The 15,886-nt window shown below is 40.1% G+C and overlaps 1 protein-coding gene across 1 annotated transcript in view; it reads left to right on the plus strand.

The window, feature by feature from the left end:
• LOC102043566 (cytosolic phospholipase A2 epsilon) overlaps positions 1-15,886 on the plus strand; it is a 32,741-nt gene that overhangs the window by 12,809 nt on the left and 4,046 nt on the right. The window contains exons 3-15 of the mRNA XM_005419409.2: positions 422-558; positions 3,801-3,932; positions 5,029-5,069; positions 5,492-5,534; positions 6,279-6,342; positions 7,033-7,196; positions 7,464-7,556; positions 8,071-8,108; positions 8,731-8,866; positions 10,377-10,513; positions 10,961-11,183; positions 12,621-12,735; positions 13,255-13,392. Coding sequence (XP_005419466.1) covers positions 422-558; positions 3,801-3,932; positions 5,029-5,069; positions 5,492-5,534; positions 6,279-6,342; positions 7,033-7,196; positions 7,464-7,556; positions 8,071-8,108; positions 8,731-8,866; positions 10,377-10,513; positions 10,961-11,183; positions 12,621-12,735; positions 13,255-13,392 — 1,461 coding nt within the window. The remainder of the gene's footprint in view (positions 1-421; positions 559-3,800; positions 3,933-5,028; positions 5,070-5,491; positions 5,535-6,278; positions 6,343-7,032; positions 7,197-7,463; positions 7,557-8,070; positions 8,109-8,730; positions 8,867-10,376; positions 10,514-10,960; positions 11,184-12,620; positions 12,736-13,254; positions 13,393-15,886) is intronic.

Below are 15,886 nucleotides of genomic sequence, written 5' to 3' on the forward strand. Positions count from 1 at the left end.
GATTACAGATATGTGGGGGCAGCAGACCAGATGGGGAAGGTGGTTAAAAAAGTATTTCACTCTTGAAAAAAAGGTTCTCTTAAAATATGTAGGCATTTTTCTTCTCCATCACAGAAATCTCTTCATTTACAACCAACAGAGCACGTACCAATAATGGGTTTGTTAAGTCAAACTAGCTCTGTGTACTCTTTTCTTGCCAGTTGCCTTTATTGCAGCAGTTTCTTTGAATCTCCATTCATGACCTGAGCTCCCACTTGCAGGAGGTAATAAATAGTAGTGAATGGTTTTGAATGAAAAGCTGTCAGAAAAATTATTGAAACACTTCCTTTTTGCAATTTGCTGTATACATGCAGTGCTATAAAGCTATGCTTTAAGATATTTGTAGTAATTTGTTAGTTACAACATACCTTTTCAAATACAGTTAGCCAAACCGATTGCTACATAAGCCTGTCCTTGCCCACTGCTTCCCCGGAGACTGTCCGGACCAAAACCATTAAGAACTGCAAAGATCCAGTGTGGAATGAGACCTTTTGCTTCAGGATTCAGAGCCAAGTAAAGGTAAGATGCAGAGTGCATTTTTTTTCTTTTGGGGGAGAGATACCATGGTGTGATCAACATGTACAGCAAAATAAAACCAGAAATAAATACGTGTGAAGGGCTACAAGGATGCCAGTGGGGGCATTTGGAATAAAATGTAGCAGCAAAATTAAATTTAATTTTCTGATATGTAAAAATTAACCAAGATACTTCATAACCATTCCTATGGTGTTCTATCACTTTTCACTTTTCCTTTTTTAATCATGTTTTTTCACTAATAAATGTGAAAATTTCCGAGTAAATTGAATAGTGTAAAAGATATGTATGAGCTAGGTAGTGAAAGCATCACAGGGCTGTACTTTTTTATTATTCCTTTGTAATGACCAGAAATAATAAAAAAAAAAAGAGTCACAAAGCAACAGTTGAAGTTTGCAAAAGAGAACTTGATGAACTTTTATAATGATGATAAATATTAATGCTTAAGAAGATTTGCAAGTCCCACTGTCTTCTCCCTCCAAAAGGCAGCATCAACATCAGGGTCTAGGAGTCCACAAAGATCAGTGGTATGCTAAGTAAACCAAGCTTACTTCATACCAGGGGCAATCAATCTCTGCTTTACAGCTTGCACTGTTCATTTCCTAGTGCTGGCGCCAGATCAGGACTCTCTAAAGAGGCAAATCAGCAGGCCAGTCCCCTGGCTCTCTCAAGAATTGATAAAATCCTCCAAAGGAACATTTGGAATAGCTCAATGCATTCCTACACCACAGGATCTCCAGTGAACAATCCCTCTGGCCTTTGACTGCAGAAGTTGCCCATGATGCATGTTCTCAGGCTTTCTTCCACAGTTCGGTGGTACTGGCCCTTTTTGGTAACTTTCAGCTTTCACGTGTGCCCATCTGTGGCCTACATCCAGTGCTTTCTCTGTAAACCTAAAAAATTTCCAACTTCTTTCAAAATTCCAGTGAGGCACAATTGCATGAAGCCCTGCAGGGTTTTTAGGGAGGTGAAAGGCAAGGGACAAACATTGCAGCATGGGAACAAACACCCACTGATCTGCAACTCTTGCACAGGAGCACCTGCTCTTCCTGAAAGATTTTTCAAAATTGCAATACCACACAGAACAGCTAAAAAATACCTTGGTCATGGAAGCTGCTTGAACTAGTTCTTCCGAAGTAGTGTTTGGGAAGACTTTATGTTTAATTTCAGTAAATTTGCAGCAGGAGACAAGACATGTGGCATTAGCTGGAGTAGTTTCCAGTGTGTGGCAACAGCAGCATGGTGGTGGTGGCTGTGGCTTGTGTGTAGGCTGCAAAAATGTATCCTGGGGATCTGGGACAACAAAAGCTTAGCAGTCAAGATAAGGCTCTTGCAGGTTTCTCTGTACATGGTGCAATTCTTGTGCTCATACCCTCTGAGCAGTATCAGAGTTTGCTGATCCGGTTATTTTCTTCTTTCCTGACTTGTGTTTTGCTGAGGTATTCATCTTCCCAAATTATGGTAGTCAGAGCTCAGTAAAACCATATAGTACACTGTCACTGCGGAAGAAAAGTGACAGGGCATGTTTGGGCATGTTTATGCTGGTTTTTCCCAGGAACAGCAGTGTTTACTGATGGGCATCTGTTTTGATGAATGTCTGACAAACAGTTGGCTAAAAGGGGCTTCCCAGGCTTGTGCTGTAGGCACAATTCCCACAGCTCCAGGAGGGTGACCCTTCCCAGAGCTGGTGGCACACAGCCCTGCCAAGGGCTCTCTGTTCATTACCTGGCTCCCAGTGATGCTGCCCTCATATTCTCTGTCAGGAGAGTTAGAAACAGTGAACTGCCCAGACACCCCTGGCTGCTTCCCATACAGCATGCCGGGGGTGCAGCCAGAGATCTGCCTTGTCCAGCCACCACCCTGTGCATGCCTCTCCTGGCCAGCTGGGAGTAGCTGGAACTGCAAATCAATTGGTCACTCAGAAAATAAGTCAGGCATTTAGGCCATATAAGGATATCCCATTGCAGTATCACAGCTAGGAAAAACGATCTGCTCTTCAGTGCAAGCCTACCTTCTATTAACTGCAGACTATTGCTTTTAGGCATATCATCTCCATCACTTTCCATAATCCTTTACATGCTATTTATGGCTGGCCTATAAACCAAGGTGCTGCGGCTGCTTGTCTCTGCCTCTTGACAGTATGTTTCTATTAGCAAGTGTCATGGACAGGGCTGACCTCAGTGCAATACTTTTATATAGGTGGCCTTAAAGGTCAACAGTATTTCTGTCTTCTGACAGTAAATTGCAAACTCAAGGTTATTGCCATCTCTCCCTTGGTAGTCTCTTGCAGGTTTCTTTCAGTGTATTTGTCTAGTCAATCACTTATTACATTTAGGTATGGACCATTCTGAGATAAATTATGAACTTCTAAGACAACAAAGTTCACATGCTCACTCTCTTTTATCCATGTGTTTGTGTTGTGGGACCATGAACCTAACTGTGTGTCTTTAATAAACATCAAGCCTCTTAGCAAGTTAAATGCATAAGTAAGAATCTGAGATAAGTGCTCCCTGTAATTTGCACGAAAATGAGCTGCTGAATATATTGAGGGAGGCCTGACTTATCACCCCACTAAGTTAAGGCTCAGCACCTGGGAGGCATCTCTGAGCCAGCCCACGTCGAGCTACTAATCAGGCACAGGAGGGGCTGTTACCCTCTCCTGTGCATCCAAACAGGCCAGTGACAGAGGAGGGAGAGGAGGAGATTTATACAGTGGTGTTTGTGCAATTTAACAGAAGCATATTGCTTTCTGTAGATTCCATGGTAATTATCAGCATGTGATCTGTTTAATAATTTACAGGATAAAATTATGCAACCATGAAGTAATTATATGGTACATTCTTAATGTATTTTAATTGCTGCTTATATCCAAGGATTTTTATTCTACCAATAACAACAAAGTCCTGACAACTAGCTGTTTTCCTACAATTCAGGAAAAAGTGGTGACCTCAAACCAAATTGGAGGCCAAACATGGTTTTTAATATTCAGTGATTCTACTAGCTTTTGTTGTTTAAATTACTCTACAGGAAAACTTAACAACAAACCAGACTCTGTGTTAGGTTCAGAATATCTTTCTTCATCTCTATGTGGATGAAAAGGTTCTGTACGCTCTCTCATTTCTCCCCATGCTTTCTCTGTTTTCTTTAACATGCTGAGCACATCAGCATCATTTTGTGTCTGTGTAAGGTCTCAACATAGGATCCTAATTATGAACCTCTGTTCACAGAATATTCTTGAGATGAAAGTCTATGATGAAAATGCAGTCACTAAAGATGACCTCCTCTTCACTGTTCTCTTTGATGTTGCTAAAATCCAGCTTGGAGAAACAGTTCACTTGACATTTCAGCTAAATCCCAAGGTGAGTGATAAAACTGCCTTGGTCACAGGAAGAAAATACATTTTTTTGATATTACCTCATAAATAAGTTCTTTTAAAGCAATTGTGGGTAGGACAGTTTGTTTCCTCTTGATATGCACTTCATATGCCCTGTGAAGAACCTTCCAAACCTTAATCAGCAAAGTAGACAAGGGCATGATCCTGAAGGCTTTTGCTAGCTCATCAAACCCTTCAGCAAATGTTTTTTTCTGACACCAGTGTTGCTTTTTTTTCCCCCTCTTTCTTGACTCTGTTGCTCAAATAGGTTTTGTTGGAAATACAAAACTTCATCACCATTGCACAAAGTTTCTTTGTTAGAATTTCTTTTCCCAGCACAAGCACTTGTGAGTTTGGGCATACTTTGGCACAGATGTTGCAGTATCCCTTAAAAACTGATTCCTTGCCCTGTTATTCTTTTAAATATACCTGAAAATAATCCAAAGATCCATACTGAGGTGCTAAAACCAGCTGATGGCCAGTTGCTCAAACTATTTCATTGTTTCAGTGTGCCTGAACACTTACATGATGACTTCAACATGGGATGTGGGTATTCAATTTAGATACTTCCATAGATTTGCTATTTCACTGACTTTCTTATACTGTACATATGGGTATTCAGCTGCACAGTGATTTTGGCAGGCAGTCTGCCTTAACTTCTCTGGGCAGTGGTCAATGTGTTGTCCATGTTATAGGAGTCCTTTTGATCAGAAGAATTGCAAATGCCCTCTTCTATTCAGCAGTATCCCTCTTCAGATAACATTACACAGTAAAAAGCCAAGTCTTTGGACTGTTTTAAGTCAACACCTACTGCTGCAGGACTGCCTGCCCTTCTACTCTGCCTCACCACCAAAGAGAATAAGGCAGTTTGGCCTGAGGACTGGTGGTTAACAAAGGATGGAGAACACTTTCAAAATCACTCTAACTCAAATGATTTCACTCCTCACACTATATCCTGGATCAGGAAGGAAATTTTATTTGATTGAAGAACTCTTTCAGGAGCCAGAATAATAATTGACAGCCATAGCTAATGAGAAAGAAAATTAATTCAGATGCTAATAATAAATTATTTTTTTTTGCAGACACAGGAGATGCTAGAGGTTGAGTTAACATCGGAGAGCATGTGAGTAACCTCCACAGGGAAGTGCCCCTTTGCAAGCAGTCAAACATATGCTAGCATTTAGTATTATAAAGTTTAAAATACTCAGCATGGCTGGTGTTGATGAAGTTAGTTGCATATTGGCTAAAACTCTGTATTCCTTATCTACCAAGAATCATCTTAGTTACTAATTTATCCTATTACTTGCTGAATGAAGGAGGATAATAAGAATGGCAGTCATCATACTTATTACAACTATTCTTTACCATTATGGTAAAAAAAAAAGGAAAACCATCTTTCAGATGTGTCCCTAAATTAAAAATCAGTGACATGTTTGAGACCATGCTGGACAAGACAAACTTCAAGGAAGATATCATTCCTTGATGTTCACTTAAGGATGTATTTAGGTGTTACTACTTCTGATTACATTTTTTTTTCTCTTTCAGTCCAGTCCCTCCTGAAAGGCTTGTGACTAATGGTGTATTAGTGGTAATTTTAAACTATTGCTCTTCTGTCTTTGTTTTCATGATAGTGATATGAAGGTGAATCTGGCAGGTGCCCCAACACCTCACTGCAGGCGGGGCTGAAGGGGAGGGAGATGGGCATCAAACACAGGTAGCCATTCTGTTGTGCTGCTCCCTGAGGGAGGATGTGTTAGGAAAGAATGTGCACACTCATTTGGGATACTCAGAGACCTGTTCACCACCACAGGCTGATATCAAGCCTATTGACAAAGCCTGAAGTGGTCTCTCACTGACTTACTGCTGCTCTGTCATTCCTTTGGGAACTTCTTTTGTGACTGCCTCATGACCATCCTGTTCTCCCCACTTCCACAAGATGATATGGAAGTTGCTTTCTCAGCTGCCCTTAACTCATTACTTAGAGGAGGTAGCACTTGACTGTCCAGCTTCACCAAAGAAGGAAGCAAGGACACCCCTGTGGTTTGGCCAACCCATCAGTTTACCCTCAGGAGGTCTCAGCACTCCCATTTGTCCCCGTTATTTCCATTCTCTTCCCAGTCCTGTCCAAAACCACCATAACAATTTTTCTTTCAGTTGAAACCTGCCACATTTTCAGAGTGACAAAGTCTTTCTCCTATCAGCCAAACAAACAGAGAGTGGACTGTTTTCCAGACCCCAGGGACTCAGATGACCAAAGAGAGATAGCAATGAAGTGACCCAGATATGGCATGTTTTATCTACTTTAACCTCTCATTTTTTATCCCTGCTACAGTCTCGTGAAATTTCCTGCTTGGAAGTCCTAGTGGACACCAAATGGACAAAAAAAGAACCTTCAGGTTAGACTTCAAACTAGAAGCAAAACCCCCTTATTTTAGGTTAACTGACTTTTCTTGTTGGGGGCTTTTGTTTATTTAGTTTTGGTTTTTTGGGTTCTTTTCCTTTTAATTATTTTTTTGTTTTAGTTTGTTTTGTTTGTTTTGGGATTTTTTTGTTTGGATTTTTGTCTGTGTGTATTGGGTTTTTTGGTTGGTTGTTGTCTGTTTTGTTATTTTCTTATCTGGTAATTTTTCTACTTTGTTCTTAGAATTAGAGCACAGGAACTGGATCGTTAGGAGTGTATATGCAGGTTCATAGATCCAACAGTTATAATCTGTGCTAACTAACTATAAAAACTGGACTTCTAAATTTCAGGAATGAATCTTATAAATGCTGCAAAGTAGAAAAAAATACATATTTTTATTTCAACTGAGGTTTTGTCCAATTTGCCTCTATGTCTCAGTTTTTAAAACATCTACTGCAGCTTTATAAGCTTTTTTGTGTTTTGTGGTTTGTTTTTGATTTGCTTGTTTGCTTTTCTTCTCCTATTTCTTGTACTGTTCCCTTGCTGGATAAATAGAGTTTGGAAGCTTTTAAGCATTGTTGAAGGATTTATATATAAACTTCTGAAAGACCATTTCATGTTCCATTTCTGGGATCATAGACATTAACTTCTTTGTATATTTTTCATGCTTGGACTTTTTTTTCAGAAAAAGACTTCTTGTTTTCAGTGAAGGGATCATATGAGAAGAGCCAGACCCTGTCGCTGGGCTCTTTCTGGCAACCTCTGAAGCCCCTGAACTTCCATTACATCAAGTACAGGCTGTCAGAGCTGTGCATGGCTCTAGCAGAGAAGAAACCTCATTTCTGCTCGGTATGTGATTAGCTTGAGTAAGCACAGTAAACTCATGATTTTCTACACTTGCTGAGGCAAACGGAAAGAGTTTGTATATTTAATAAAGACTTATCTTTCATGAACTTCAGCTCTGAAACAGCATTGTAACCCCTAAGATATACAAATATTAGATGCCAACCTGAAAATGGCTGGACAGGGACCCCATTTGAAAAAAGTAAATTGGAGACAGTGTTTTTGTATGGTTTATATATTAAATATTTCTCTACCTTATTGTTTATTTTTCAGCGTACTTCAGGTGAAGACAAAAAAGACTACCATGCATCCCTCACTATTCCTCTGGATTCACTTCCATTCAGTGAGAAAGTGGCAGTAGCAAAGGTGATTGATACCAAATTAGAATAAATGTTAAGCTATAGACCAAAGATCAATGGGCAGGAGTTAGTTAGATCAGTGTGAAGTAGGGATTTAGATATGTAACTGTTAGTGCCCTTAGCTTCCTAACAATTCCTACCACCACGGACCTGTACATTTTCATATGGACCTAGCAGAACAAAAAATCACAGCCAAACACATGACAAAGGGATTTCTGTGACCACCTCAGGAACTAATGCAGATCAGAGCAAATGCAAATGATGAGGCAGGATGGAGCACACTGGCAGAGCTGGTGTTGGTTTTTACTGTGTACTGCTCTCTTGGCCTTTAGTGTAAAACAATATTAGGAAAATAAAGTGGAGTTGGAGAAGTTTTAAGATTTTGATGGATTATCTGATTATTATGGCTTTGTGGCTCAATGTGGCTTTTAGAAAAAGAGAAGGGCTTCAGAGGGGATGTAAAGAAAGAACGTAAAATGATCTCCAGTGTTTATATTGTGGTTTTTGGTTTTTTTTCCTAGGATGAGACAATCAATTTACATGTGAAGTCAAATGACTGGTAAGCAATTCTGTCCTAGGTTTTTGTGGTTGTGGAAAAAAATATGCTTTTTTGCCTTCTAGCCTATTTCTGTAACTAAGGGAGAAAGTATTTAGTCAATGATTATATTTACCTATTCACCTATGTTCATTACCCATGTCCAGAAGGTGGTTAACTGTGCTAGGTGAAATTTCCTGTTATGCTGCTATACAGGAGTTCAGTTTAGATGGGGAGAATAATGTTTTCTGGTTGCAACATATGTAGAGCTATATATTTAGAAAAAGATCTTTCCTTACTTGTAAAAAATACAGAGTATTTATATTTATAAAATCTGGCAGTCCCGAGGCAAGAAATCCTAAATATTCCACTGTTTATAGTATCCATATATGGATTGCAGTATTTATGTTAGACACTTCCTGAAAAACAGTGTAGTATAAAGAATATTTCTTTCTGTAAGATTTTGCTACTTTGCAGTTCATCAGCCTTTTCTCTACCTTATCGATACCATCTGTGATGTGCTTTTGTGGGGCCACTGTAACAGCTTTTCTAAGCCTCATAATAAAGTTGCAACTTGTAAGCAAGCATCCAGATATTAATGTTAAGTGATTGTGCACACCCTGTTTAACCCTGGACTTTGTTTGAGGTCCAGAAACTTAGATGTTCGCTTGGAGTTCGATCTATGTACAGAGGAGAAAAATTTCCTACTGAAAAGGAAGAAGTTTGTGGCTTCTGCTCTGAAAAAAGCACTACATTTAGAACAAGACCTAGAAGATCATGAGGTATGGGGAGCACCAGAGGGACTGTAACATGCCGTGTGACAGGAATATGTTATGCTCATAGCCTTTTGCATATTGTTCCTTAACTAGCTCTGATACATTCACTGCACCACGTAAAGCATTGAGGAATGCTTTTTTACATTTTCTATTTTAGATGAAGAGCCAGTATCAAACCCTCTTGATACACATTTTTCCTGAAAACATAATGCCATAAATCAGAATTTTTTATCTATTTCTTTTTCATCTGTGCATTATAGACCTGGATAGTCTGACTGTTTTAGCTGATCATTCAGTCACCAAGACCGCATAAGGCATTTTATCAGATTTTTGGAGGGAGAAAATCTAACAGTTAAAGTGATGCATATTACCAGCTGATGAGAAATGTCCTATTTTATCCTCTCTCCTCTGGTGCTTATAATTTCAGCTGTAGTTCCTCAAATAGAACAAAGACATACAGCATTTTTTGTCTAATCTGCTTGTCTGAGCTAGGGTTTGTATTTACTAATGTCCATGCTAGTGTGAGGATGGTTGGCGCTTTAGGGAAGGAGCATGGTCTGTGATCAGGAACTTGAGAAATGAAGAACCAGCTTGAGAGCTGGTTAATTTTTTTCACCTGTGTTTTCTCCTTTGTTCAGGACAGCTGGATTGAATGCCATATTAGATTATATATGACAGCATGGTTTTAGACATTATAAATTATGTCCCTGCTCACAAACTACATTATTTCTCATTGGCACAGTAGTGAGAAAACCCAGGCAGTTCCTTAAGGATAAGAATTTTTAGGAGAAGTACTTCAGATTTTCCAGCAAGGGAATAAGGGAATATTTCCTTATAGTCAGGAAAATCCAAATCAGAATACTTTGCTTTGACCTGAAGTGTTCAATTTGAATCAGGAAACTGCTGAGTATTTCTTTGATGCAATTGCCTGGAAATGTGTGTGGAAATTGTTAATGGGCTCCTCTTCTCTCAGTGGGTTTCTTAGAGAAATTTGTCTTCCTGCAACACAATTTAGATTTCCATACAATTAGGTTTCATCACTGCAATTATATTCTCTAGGTACTTTGTAGGAAATGTAATCTAGCTATTTTGCTTGACTTACAGAGAGGATGAGCTCTGCTTGTTATCAAAATAGACCTCTCAAGAGATGTTTTGCTAAGGAAAATGCAGTCTAATATTGAAACGCCTTGAAACAAAAAGTTTTGATAAGCCAGCATGTAAAAATTTACAGTCAAAAATGATTGATTTTGATCAAAATCCTCAAAATCAGTTTTGGGGGTTTTGTGTTTGTTTTTTTGGGGGGGGGGGGGTTTGTTTTTTGTTGGTTTTTTTTTTCTTTTTCTTTTTTTTCCCCTGTGCAAAATACACAGTTTTCATTTTTTTTTCATCCCTGCTTGGGGAAATGGTGAAATGTGGAATTTTTTGTGGGACTGGCGTGCTACATTTCACTCAGCTCTGATCACTTGTGCTGATAAACAAAGTGTTGCTTACCGCTGTTGTGTTGATGATTAAACAGGTACCAGTTGTAGCAGTGATGACAACAGGAGGTGGCACCCGGGCACTGACATCTCTGTTAGGCAACCTGTTGGGTCTTCAAAAGCTGGGTCTCTTGGATGCTATTTCATTCATCACTGGGTCATCTGGTTCAACATGGTAAGGAGATCCTGAACGAAGACATCATTCATCACCTCTCTAGTCTGCTGTGAGATATTTATTCTCTTAATTTTTTTGTAAAGAAGAGCATGAGCTTCAGTCTCAAGCTTTTTTTATTGCTGCATTAGGAGCACATTGCCCAAGCCAGTGAATGGCCTAGGTGCTGCTTTGTTTCAGCTCTAGGATCTTTCCTACTGAGTCACCAGGGTGCAAATATGCCTTGTGCATAAACTTTTGTAGCAAGGTGGGGCTTTTTTTTCAAGTCCTCAAGTTTCACTAGTGAATTGGGGAACTCCTCTAAATCAAAAAGTCTTTTCAATAGTATACTAAGCCCAAAACATACTTTTAAATAAACTCAACGAGTTCATTTGATGTGGACCATAAATCTAAGTCTAAAAAGTGAAAGTTTCTCTGCATATGACAATGCACTTCCTTTCTTTTCCCCAGGACTTTGTCACATTTGTATCAGAATGCTGACTGGTCACATGAGGATCTATCAAGACCAATTGGTGAAGTCCGCAGACACATGACCAAGTGCAAGCTAAGCTGCTTTTCCCTGGAGAGCTTGCAATACTATGCAAAGGAGCTAAAACTGCGGAAGCAAGAGGGATACCAGATCTCTAGTGTTGATTTTTGGGGACTTCTGCTGGAAAAAGCATTAGATGATGGGGTAGTGTTCTTCCAATGTTTTCTCTACCAACTACTGAATACTATTGTATGGAAAATTAAGCTCCAGGGACAGATGCCTGAGAGCATGCCAGCGTTATCCAGCAGATGATTTCTGCTGATTAACAAAGAGGTTTTAGAACTGTTAAGGTTGGAAAGGCCTGTGTCCAACCATTAACCTATCATTATCATGTTCACCACTAACCCATCTCCCCAGGTGCCACATCTACACAAGTTTCAAACACTTTCACGAGTGGTCATTCCTCCACCTCCTTGGGGAACCTGTTCCAATGCTGACTAGCTTTCCAGTGAAGAAATTTTTCCTAATATTCAATTTAAACCTCTTCAGCACAACTTAAGTCCATTTCCTCTTGTCTTATCACTTGTTAATTGGAAGAGACCAATGCCCACTTATCTACTACTTCCTTTCAGGAAGTTGTGAAGAGTGACAAGGTTTCCCCTGAACCTTCTTTTCTCCAGGCTACACAGTGCCAGCTCCTTCAGCTGCTCCTTGTAAGACTTTTTCTCTAGACACTTTCCCAGCTCCATTGCCTTTGCTCCATGTCCTTGTCTGGACATGCTCCAGCACCTCAATGTCTTTCTTATAGTGAGGAGCTCAAAACTGGACAGAGCATGTGAAGTGTGGCCTCACCAGTGCTGAGTACAGGGGGACAATCACTGCCCTGGTACTACTACTATTGCTGACACAGGCCAGGATGCCATTGGCCTTCTTGGCCACCTGGACACACACACACACTGGATCATGTTCAGCTGCTGTCAGCCAGCACCCCCAGATCCTTTTCTGCTGGGCAGCTTTCCACACCCCCTTCCCCCAGCCTGTAGTGCTGCGTGGAGTTGTTGTAATCCAAATGCAGTTCCTGGCACTGGGCTTTGTTGAACCTCATATGATTGGCCTTGGCCCATTGATCCAGCCTGTCCAGATCCCCCTGCAGAGCCTTTCTGCTCTCCAGCAGATCAACAACTCCCTCCCAGTGTAGTGTCTCTGCAAATTTGTTGAGAGCTTTGTCCCTATGTATCTCTTAATGCACAACTAGTAGCCCGAGGGGCTTCTGTAGAAAAGAAAACCTATGTGTCCTTCTACAAGAATGAGTATCTGAGTACCTAACTAAAGAGTCTAGGTTTATTTTCCTCTGTTCATCCCTGTGAGAACAAATTTCCATGTAAAGTGAATGTATTTACTAAAAAGAATAGGAGACCATTTTTTAAAAAAGTGTCCTACAACTCTACCTGTAATTAAATCAGCCTATGTGGATGTGTAAATGTTTAGATCACTCCTTGGTTAAAAAAATGTTTGGACACAAAATGAGTTGAGAGAATAACAAAATTAAGAGGAAAAGAGCTATGTACTTTGCTGCACTCTTGGAAGCCCATAAACTATGCCAAGAAGGTCCCTTGATTTTGCTCTTTCATCAATTCACAGAAAAATAACCACAAACTCTCAGATGAGCAAGAGGCATTGAGTCAGGGTCAAAATCCCCTACCTATCTACATGATCCTCAACATGAAAGAAGATTACAGTCTTTCAGAGTTCAAAGGTGATGGCAAAAATGGGCTCATTTGGTGTTTGAGCTATCTGCGTTATCTGTACTTCACCCTCTTCTACAGCTGACCCATAGTGTTTATAAACACTATGTAGTTTCTTTTCCTCCTTAACTTCCTTTTACATTTCCAGACTTTATGCCTAGGCTATGGGAGGAACTTATCTTCTGCAGGGCAGGAGAAATCTTGGGGAGGTGTTTAAGGACAGCCAAATACTCACAAGCCTTAGCTCCACATGTGGGGTAACTCAGACTGACCCATCTTGGTGTAAACTTCCATTATGTTCTCTCTGGAGAGGGTCATTAGAAAGTTCTGAATGAAGAACACTGTGAAAGGTTACTGAGTGAGTGGCTGACACCAGTTGAATGATAAATCTTTACCCTGAGGAAGGTCAGTCTGTGCTGGCCCCGCAGATAGGCGTTATCCTGCAGCTGCCTTTTTGCCTTTTCATAGCCCTTCCAGCAGGGAAGTAGGGATAAGATTAAGATTTAAAAGTTTGTTTTATGTCTCTGCAGAATGGGTGGAGTTCACCCCTTATGAGGTTGGGTTCTTAAAATATGGTGCCTTCATTCGTGCTGAGGATTTTGGCAGTGAGTTCTTCATGGGTCGCCTGATGAAGAAGCTTCCTGAGTCCCGAATCTGCTTCATGAAAGGTGATGTGGTCTATTGCAAAAATTAGAATTGCACAAATATGTTCTTTATTTTTAATATAATGCAAACCCTGCATATTACAACCTGTGCCCTGCATCATGCAGGACTGAAACCAATTATACACCATGTTGTTCTCACCTCTGACTGAATTCCTTAGACAATGGAGATGGGCTAAAAGTACTGAGAGGAAATTTCAAACTGCACTACTCACTGTTGCTCTTGACTTGAATAGTGATGCTCATGCCTGAAGTTTCAGGGCTGCTTGAAGAGGCTAGGCTCATTTTGATCAGCCAGCAGCAGAATTCCACATGAAAAACATTTGTATTTTGAAACCAAAATCTTAAAGTCAAATTTGTCTATGAATGGCATGATCAGAGATGCCAAAGCAATGTTGTTACTAAGTTTATTATAAAATAGAGCAATTTAGAGTAGTTTTGTGAACTGCTACTGATACTTTTACAAGTTTAATAGTATTCTAAATCCTCTGTAATTTTGCTACCATGATAAATAATTGAAATTTATCATTCTTAATTCAGTAAATTGGGTAGCACACAGTAATATATGAAAAACAGTTTTGTGGATTTTATGCAATTCTTGTTTTAATTTTGCTTACTACACCCCTTTGTACATTGCTTCTCTGGGGTAAAGCTGTCTGCAGACAAGTCCATCTACTCTTAAACAGATATTTTACATGTAAATAAGCACAAGACACAACAGGACACTAAGGATACAGGTAAAAAATAGTTAACTTACAAAATGAAAAATCCATACTACCACCAACACCACATGGTACTCCCTATTTGGTATTCAGAGAAGCTGTGAATGTCTGTATTGTGCAGGAGGAGTCCAGAATCATATTATTCTAAACATGAGACAATAGTTGGGCATAAGAAAGAAAAGATTGTGCTCAGTCATACAAGCACTAAATCTTTCAGTGATGTCATGAGTTAAGAAAAGAGTTGTTTGAGGGAAAAGACTCAGAAAAAAACACAGGATCCAAGAGTATGAATAGATCTGAAAATGGCAGGAGAAATTAATGCATAGTAAATCCCACTGGTGGCTCTGAAATCCAGTAGTTTAGATACAGCTAGCAGTACTAGAAATCCTAAATCCAGGAGCTTGAGATGCCGGAGAGTTTGCTGGAGAAATCCCTTCATTCTTCCCTTTTTCTTTTACTCTTCCATTAAGCGCTCTGTACTGCCTGTTAGTGGTAGGAGGTAGGTCACAGAGCCAGGTGGGGCTACAGAGCCTTCTTCTGAGCATGTTGAGCCTCCGTTGCAGTTCCTCAATAGCAGTGGGGTAGTGTGTTCATACCCGAGGTGGCCAGGTAGCAAGTACATCCAACACATCCAGCCTGGGCTCAGCTCTGTTCTCAGCCTTAGCACCTGAGCCTGGTGATCCCTCAGCCACCCGTGTATAAGGGACAAGGTGGAGAGTTAAAGCAATGTTGCCATCTAGTGATACCACATGCAATGCCCTCTTGGGTAACTATTAAAATGTGCTATTAGTTACAGCTTGATAGTTTAAAGATAAAAGCAAGGTGTCATTTACAGGGAGAGGAAAGGCCTTTTCTAAGAGCAGTGGCTAGAGCTGGAAAGACTGGATGAGCTTACAGGGATACAAGACCCTCATGTTTCCAGAAGAAAGGCTGGGGTGCATAAGAACTTGTTTACGCTCTTCAACTCTGTTGGCCTAGTAAAAGACACCATCCCTCTTCACAGTTCTTACTTCAGCCAATGTAAGTACAAAGAAAATTCAGTGCAAGAGGTTAGGGCAACACTGCCATGTAATTATAAACAAGTTCTGAGGAGACAACAATGTTTGAAAGTCATTAATATGCAGGAACAGTGTGTAACTCCAGGGGTAAGGGAACCGGAGGAGTTACAGACTGAGAAGACGCCAAGACAGGAGAAACCAGAGATGTCTTCTCGTAGCAGGGTTAGACAGAAGCTTCTCAAGCCGCTGGGAGATGAGGTTGTCTTGACAGAAACTGGCCAGTCATTATGTACAAATGAACTCTGCTTGACAACCAAGTGTAGATCCAGATAGCCCCAATCTGATTTCTTGATTATGCATTTCTAATATTTCCTAAGTGAGTCTATTCTTACAAGGACTTCCTTTAAAAAAGAAGGCTCTTGGATTTCTGTCTCACTCTAGAAACAAGCCATGTTTTAAAGGCAATTGTACTTCTTTTAATAATTTATGGGATGAATAATTATTTAGTTATGCAACTCAAGTTATTGCATCCTGTACAATGTATGGCTTTTGTAAAACTTTCACTGGTAGAGATTTTCAAGGCAAAGCACAGCCCTGCCTTCTCTGCTAGAGTTCTTCTGGGGGCCTGTGACAGTGCTGTGGAGGAAGAGATGCTTTTCAAAGTCCAAGAGACTTTTGGAGATTTCTGCACTGTGAAGACAAATTCAGAGGTTCTTTTACATGGGATGGCAAAAGCTGGAGAAGCACTATGGGAATGAGAATAACAAATAGAAGGAGAAG

The sequence above is a fragment of the Geospiza fortis genome, unplaced genomic scaffold (genome assembly GCF_000277835.1).
Source record: "Geospiza fortis unplaced genomic scaffold, GeoFor_1.0 scaffold66, whole genome shotgun sequence".
Lineage (NCBI taxonomy): Eukaryota > Metazoa > Chordata > Aves > Passeriformes > Thraupidae > Geospiza > Geospiza fortis.